The sequence below is a fragment of the Leptopilina boulardi genome, unplaced genomic scaffold, assembly GCF_019393585.1.
Source record: "Leptopilina boulardi isolate dan_hultmark-lab unplaced genomic scaffold, ZJU_Lbou_2.1 LbouV2_244, whole genome shotgun sequence".
NCBI lineage: Eukaryota > Metazoa > Arthropoda > Insecta > Hymenoptera > Figitidae > Leptopilina > Leptopilina boulardi.
The window spans coordinates 378,202-385,528 of NW_026137801.1; the positions used below are offsets into that span (position 1 = coordinate 378,202).

The 7,327-nt window shown below is 33.7% G+C and overlaps 3 protein-coding genes across 3 annotated transcripts; 1 reads left to right on the forward strand and 2 right to left on the reverse strand.

Annotated features, from left to right (window-relative positions):
• Positions 1 to 349: 349 nt before the first annotated feature.
• Positions 350 to 2,794, forward strand: LOC127280408 (uncharacterized). The gene has a single exon (XM_051303367.1). The coding sequence runs from the start codon at positions 350 to 352 to the stop codon at positions 2,792 to 2,794; it is 2,445 nt and encodes an 814-aa protein (XP_051159324.1).
• A 799-nt stretch (positions 2,795 to 3,593) lies between these two features.
• LOC127280409 (uncharacterized) lies at positions 3,594 to 4,094 on the reverse strand. The gene has a single exon (XM_051303368.1). The coding sequence runs from the start codon at positions 4,092 to 4,094 to the stop codon at positions 3,594 to 3,596; it is 501 nt and encodes a 166-aa protein (XP_051159325.1).
• An 899-nt stretch (positions 4,095 to 4,993) lies between these two features.
• Positions 4,994 to 5,872, reverse strand: LOC127280410 (uncharacterized). The gene has a single exon (XM_051303369.1). It carries the CDS (start codon positions 5,870 to 5,872, stop codon positions 4,994 to 4,996), a length of 879 nt encoding a protein of 292 aa, XP_051159326.1.
• Between the last annotated feature and the right edge of the window lie 1,455 nt (positions 5,873 to 7,327).

The window sequence follows — 7,327 nt, forward strand, 5'->3', positions numbered from 1 at the left end:
TCACCCTCTTCATCTGACCGCAGAGAAGAGGGATCAGCATGTAAACCTGTTACATGTAGTAGATTATTATATAGATGAAAGTGTTAATGAAGATAATGTAAACAATGATTCTAACGATATTGATTTTATGAATTTCCACTATGTTTGGATTAAAAATTTATCGCGGTTAGTATCCAAACAATTGACTAACCATAAATGTAAAAAATATATTTGTGATCGTTGTTTACACTATTTTTCATCAGCGGAAAGATTGAATGTACACGATGAAAATTGTAAACGTATGAATGTATGTAGCGTAAAATTACCGAATGCTGAAAATTGTAAAATTACCTTTAAAAATTATGATAATATGGAGAAAGTTCCTTTTATCATCTATGCCGACTGTGAAAGTTTACTTCTTCCCGTTGAAGAAGATACAGATAATTTAAGTAAAACTGAAATTTTCCAGCGCCATAAATTGCTTAGTATAGGTTATTATGTAAAATGTAGTTACGATGACTCATTGTCCGTGTATGTACCGTGTCCGAGGCAGGAAAATGATCCTGCCAAGTGGTTTGCTGACGAGTTAAGGCAATTTTCCGAGAAAATTGATAATGTATTTAAGAATCCTATTTCTATGGATGCCTTAACTCATCAGCAAATTGCTGATTTTAAGAAAGCAAGCGTATGCCATATTTGCCGTAAGAATATACCAGCTAATGTTAAAAAGGTTCGCGATCATTGTCATCTTACTGGCAAATATAGAGGTGCTGCGCATGAATCATGCAACTTGAATTATCATGAGTGCCAAATCGTACCCATTGTATTTCATAATTTAAGTGGGTACGATGCACACTTTACAATTCATGCTGTATCGACGAGCTTTGAAGGTCGAGTTGACCTCCTCCCCTTGAACAAGGAGAAATATATCTCCTTTACGAAAAATATCAAGGGGAGTGTGGTTAAATTACGCTTCATTGACTCGTTTAGATTCAAGGCAGCATCTCTAGAAAAATTAGCGTCATATCTTGACGAATATAAAATTGTTGAATCCGTATTTGCCAGTACGGTGACAGATCGCGAAAAAATTAAATTATTAACGAGAAAAGGTGTCTTCCCTTACGAGTATTTAGACTCGCGAAGTAAGTTGGATGACACCGAATTACCAGCTAAAGAGAGATTCTATAGTACTCTCTATGATGCTGGTATATCCGATGGTGAATATGAGCATGCGCAAAAAGTCTGGTCTGAATTTAATTGTCAAACCTTTAACGATTACGTTCACCTTTATATGAAAACAGACGTGTTATTACTCACCGATGTCTTTGAGAACTTTCGCGAACAATGTTTAAACGCGTACAGGTTAGATCCAGCACACTATTATACTACCCCCGGTTTAACTTGGGATGCTATGCTCAAATATACGGGCATAACATTGCAACTTATAACCGATATAGACATGATGATGTTTATTGAGTCGGGTATCAGAGGTGGTATTAGCCAGTGTTGTAACCGTTACGCTAAAGCGAACAATCCCTATATGGATCAGTTCGATCCTACGCAAGACACCCAATATATTATGTATTTTGACGCGAATAATTTATATGGTTGGGCAATGGCACAAGCGCTACCAATTGGTGGTTTCAAGTGGATTGCCAACCCAGACGAGACCTTTAACTTCAACGTACCCGACGACTCTTCAGTCGGGTACATTTTGGAAGTCGATCTCGAATATCCCGAGAGCCTTCACGATTCTCATAAAAACATACCGTTTTGCGCAGTTAATGCAAAACCTCCCATGTCTAAGCAGGAGAAATTACTCACAACTCTCCTGCCTAAAGAGAAGTACGTGATGCATTATCGTGCATTGAAACAGGCTCTCGGGAACGGTCTCAAACTAGTCAAAATACATCGGGTGCTCCAATTCAACCAATCACAATGGTTGAAACCCTATATAGACTATAATACTGCCATGCGAACAACTCCAAAAAATGAATTTGAAAAGAATTTATTCAAATTAATGAATAACGCAGTGTATGGTAAGACCATGGAAAATGTTCGCAAGCATGTAGACATTAAATTGGTTACACACTGGTTCGGCAGATATGGTGCCGAAGCCCTCATCTCTCGGCCCAATTTCCACAGTCGTGCAATATTCGATGAAGACCTTGTGGCCATCGAATTACGAATGACTGAGGTCCTACTCAATAAACCGATTTATGTGGGTTTAAGTGTGTTGGATGTCTCGAAAACGCTTGTCTATGACTTTCACTACAGTTACATGCTTCCGAAATATGGTGAAGCATGTAAACTGTTGTATACAGACACTGACAGTCTAGTGTACGTAGTGAAATGTCAAGACATATATAAAGATATGAAAGAAGACATCCACAAGTTCGACACATCTGACTATCCGGTAAACAATGCGTATGGTATTCCGCAAGTCAACAAAAAAGTTCTCGGCCTAATGAAGGACGAGTGCAATGGTAAAATTGTTACTGAATTTGTTGGCTTGCGGAGTAAAATGTATAGCATACGCGTTGAAGGTGAAGATTTCGTTAAGAAAGCTAAAGGCATTAAAGCGGGAGTCGTCAAAAAGTCTATTCATTTTGACGATTACGTTGAATGCTTGCGTGATTTTAAGATTCAGACTAGAACTCAATACAACATTAGGTCACGGTTACATAATATAGAAACTGTTAAACAAGTTAAAGTAGCATTAAGTCCATATGACGATAAAAGATACTTGCTTACCGAGAGTACCGATACTCTACCCTGGGGTCACTACAGGATCCCAGAAATCGAAGAATTGTAAATATTTTTGTAAAATAAAATGTAAGGATTTTCATATTAAATAAATGTAAAAAAATATTATAAATTTTATGTATTTTTTTATTTATAAAAACCTTGTATATACATAACTCATAATTAAAATTGATTTAATTTAAATATTAATAAAAATTTGATTTTTATAATTTTGTTCTAATAATAAACATTGACAATGCCAAATTCAAATATTAATCTCAAAATTGAAACAAGCAGAAATCAATTTGAAACAATTATCACAAAGTGAATTTAATACTCTCTATAATGTAACTGTTTAATAAAATATAATTTAAACATTATTGTAGAACTCTAGTCCTGGAATAAAATCTTCGACAAAGTGCAACATACTTTCATGATATGCACGTAGTAATTTTACATAATTTAAGGTTAAATCATTGTTGATTCATTGTTGATTCACTATTGATTCATTATTGATTCATTATTGATTCATTGTTGATTCATTGTTGATTCATTATTGATTCATTATTGATTCATTATTGATTCATTATTGATTCATTATTGATTCATTGTTGATTTAACCTTAAATTATGTAAAATTACAACGTGCATATCATGAAAGTATGTTGCACTCTGTGGAAGATTTTATTCCAGGACTAGAGTTCTACAATAATGTTTAAATTATATTTTATTAAACAGTTACATTATAGAGAGTATTAAATTCACTTTGTGATAATTGTTTCAAATTGATTTCTGCTTGCTTCAATTTTGAGATTAATATTTGAATTTGGCATTGTCAATGTTTATTATTAGAATAAATTTTGATTTAAGTTATAAATTTGCTTTCTCTTCCCAAGTATTGTGAGAGTTATCAAAGCCAAGCCATTTGACGAGAACTTTATTTCCACGTGTCTTGAGAATTTTTTCAACCAGATAAATATCTGGATATTTTACTTTAAGAAGTTCCTCTGCATAGAATCCTCCACTAATGGGTTGATCTTGATAGTCTTTGAGTTTATAAGTTATAGGTTTAGTTGACAAGACTTGATCTATTGTGAATATTTCTGTTGTCCAATTGGGAGTGTAACCTTTCTCAAACACGCTTTTATACTTGCTGACTCGAACTTTGTCACCAATTCTAAACTTTGCTTTCTTTAAAGGTATTTTTCTTAGCTTTAAAAATCGTTCTTTCAAAATCTCAACATCTTCTGCAGTAACATCTTTCGGCTTCATTCCAATAGTCCGATGTTTAGTGTTATTATAATTGGAAATAAGATTAGGTAATATATCATACCATTTATAATTTCCACTTAGACTGAATTGCATCCACATTTTTCGTTTTAGAGTTCGATTAAATCGTTCAACAATAGATGCTTTCAAATTACTGAATGTTGAGTAGAAATTAATTTTATACTTTTTCATTAAAGCTTCAAACTGAGAATTATAGAATTCTTTACCTTTATCAGAATGTAGATTTTTTGGAATACGTCCTTTTATGAATATGGATTTCATAGCGTTAGTGACATCTTTTCCTTTTTTACTTTTTACAGGAACAGCCCAAGCGTATTTGGAAAATATATCTATAACTGTTAGTAAATACTTAAAACCTTTATTTACTTGGGAATAAGGTAACATTTCTACTAAATCTGCTTGCCAAGTCTCATCAATATCACGCATGTCGACTCGGCGGCGATGATAATTCCTCCTTGCCTGACTATGAAGTTCAGTCACTACTGTTTTCTTTTTGTCGTTCATTTTCTAGAGTACTCAAACGAGCATCCAATTGACTGATAATTTCAGCGTTTCGATATGATAAATCAGTATTTATTTCTCTTTCCAAGACTTTTAATTTTTCGTTTATAGAGTCTTCGAGAATTTTTAATAATATATAGTTATTATCAATTTCTTTTCGCAGTGTAGACGTTACTTGATATATTAGTCTTAACTCGTTTTCGACTAAACGTTGTGCAAGTTGTAAATTAACTACGTCAGTTTTTTCATTTGCATCAGCAACATTGGAAATTTTTCTACCCTGTAAGTCGAAGTGACCTTCTGAGTTAATTTTAAAACCAATTCCAGGTGGACCTGGAGGTCCTCTTGCGACCCTTACAATTCCTCTTTCATTAAGAGGATGTCCGAACACATCAATGCTCATCTTAAGACTGAGAGAAAGTTGATGGAACACCTCCTTATATACTTTTCTTGAGCCTGACTAAATGAAACAATAATTTTCAATATATAATTTGCGCTTCACGTAATTCTTCTATGATTGACATAATTTCATTATTGTGACTGGGATTTCCAGCTGCTTGAGATGCCATAAGCAATCGAAGACGGTCAACCAATTCGTTAGGATCATCCCAATAGATATAGTCTGGTTGAAAACTTTTTTTTACAATCATAAAATGTGGTAGTGAAGTGCCAGTTTTCGATCGTCTTTTTGGTGTTTCATTATGAGGAAAAAGTTTTAAAATAATATTGACATATTTAAAAGTTTTACTTGTACGTATAGGTTCAGAAGAACTATAATTTTTTCTGTGAGCATTGGAGATGATGAGAATTTGTTTATAATTATTCATATCATCATCGCTAATGTATGACATTTCAGGTTTATTTTTAAATAACAGTTCCAATAAACCAGAAGTAATATTAAAACGTTTATCACCAACATTTATTAAGTGATCTTTAAAACTTATTGGTGCATCACCAATCTTGAGAGAACCATTTTTAACCTTATATACGCCGTACAACGTATCTAAACATTGCTTTCTATTATGATCTAGCAAGTATATATATTTATTAACTACTTTATCATATTCAAAGCCTGGAATTACTGATGTTTCATCTTCATCAGCACTCAAAAAATTCATACTATCATCTAATTCATCTTTACTTTTAATTACCTCCTCCTTCTTTTCTATCTTATGATTTTCATGTTTAACATCAGAGAGGTTAACAATTTTCTCTAAGGGTTGAACTATAGGTTTAAAAGTTTCACTCAAAACATTTTCAACAGCTTCTTTTCCAATTTTTAACATGCGATGTTTCCGTCTAATGGCCTCACTAGCTTTGGCAATTTGGCGGAGATACTCTTTCTCCTTACGAAACATGTTGTTAGTTCAAAGATGTACACTAGACTAATACTCATGGAACCAATCACCTTCTATTTATAGTGTTATGAAGCAGTCAAAACCTTTCCTATATCTCCTCTCATTCAGATTGCAGTCTTTATCAATGACTACGAAGCCATATTTATCAGAGTTCCAACATGTTGAACAAAGCTCACGAAACTTGGTAAATGTCATGTCTGTATTAACATGATCATCATACACATGTTTTAAATTTGTTTCATCCTGACGAAAAAGAACTAATAAATTAACATTATCTCTTACTAAATGTTTGGGAATCCTCGCATATGTCTGACAGAGATAAAAGCAATCAACATTGACATGTCTACCCATGCAGAAGAAAGCTCTTATTTTATCTTGCTTTTCACAAGCTACGTCATCAAATATAAAAATAGAATTTGGCCTTGCACCTTTTGGGGAAATTACATCTTCATGCTCGCTAAATGGTAAATATTTAATTCCCTTAACACTACCTATAACTTTTTCCAAAAATTTGTACTTTGGTTGGTGAAGAGATTTTGAGTAGAGATAAATATTATTAAATCTCAGACCATTTGGATGTAAAATTAGAGAAAGTAGTACATTTGTTTTACCACAATTTGATGGTCCACAAAAAATTGCACGAATACTACCAGACAACAAACTACCATGACGCTTCACTTGCTTCTTATCGTACTGTTCTACAATCGCATCTAGATTCACGACTGGAAGCTTGTAATGTTGTTGCTTGAATCGCATTCTGAAATAGACTGCCGCAAAAGGTATAAATACAGCCCGTATATAGCTTACGAGTCATTCTACTTTTAACTTTCATAGAGTGAGGTATGATTATACATCACCGCTCCCGAGGTAAAGGTTTAGTTAACAGTCTTATAAATAAGTTACCATTTGAATTACACATACCTGGTTATCAATACTGTGGTCCAGGTACTAAATTGATAAAGCGTTTAGCACGAGGTGATACAGGTATAAATCCATTAGACGAAGCTTGCAAAGAGCACGATATTGCATATTCAGAGAATCGTAATAACGTTCAAGCAAGAAACGCTGCTGATAGGATTTTAGCTGATAAGGCGTGGCAACGAGTTTTAGCTAACGATTCCAGTGTAGGTGAAAAAGCTGCTGCTTTAGCTATATCTGGTACAATGAAGGTCAAATCAAAATTAGGTATGGGAATGAGAAGAAAAAAGACATCTAAAAATAAGAAGAAGAAGCAGAAACAAACAGTATTAAGAAAAATTGTTGATGCTGCTAGACATTCCATTATTCCGGGAAATGATACTCAATCTACAAACAAAGTTGCAGTTGAAAATGCTCGAAAAGCTATTAGAAGAGCAGGTGGTAGAAGTAAAATTTTAACACCTCGCATTCTACCAGTACCTTCAAAAGTTGGTGGTCTCTTACCATTAATTCCAATTTTTGCTGGACTCAGTGCTC

Bases quoted from the DNA above. Each gene is read 5' to 3' on its own strand.
- LOC127280408 (XM_051303367.1), top strand. From the start codon at position 350: ATGGAGAAAGTTCCTTTTATCATCTATGCCGACTGTGAAAGTTTACTT.
- LOC127280409 (XM_051303368.1), bottom strand. From the start codon at position 4,094: ATGTGGATGCAATTCAGTCTAAGTGGAAATTATAAATGGTATGATATA.
- LOC127280410 (XM_051303369.1), bottom strand. From the start codon at position 5,872: ATGTTTCGTAAGGAGAAAGAGTATCTCCGCCAAATTGCCAAAGCTAGT.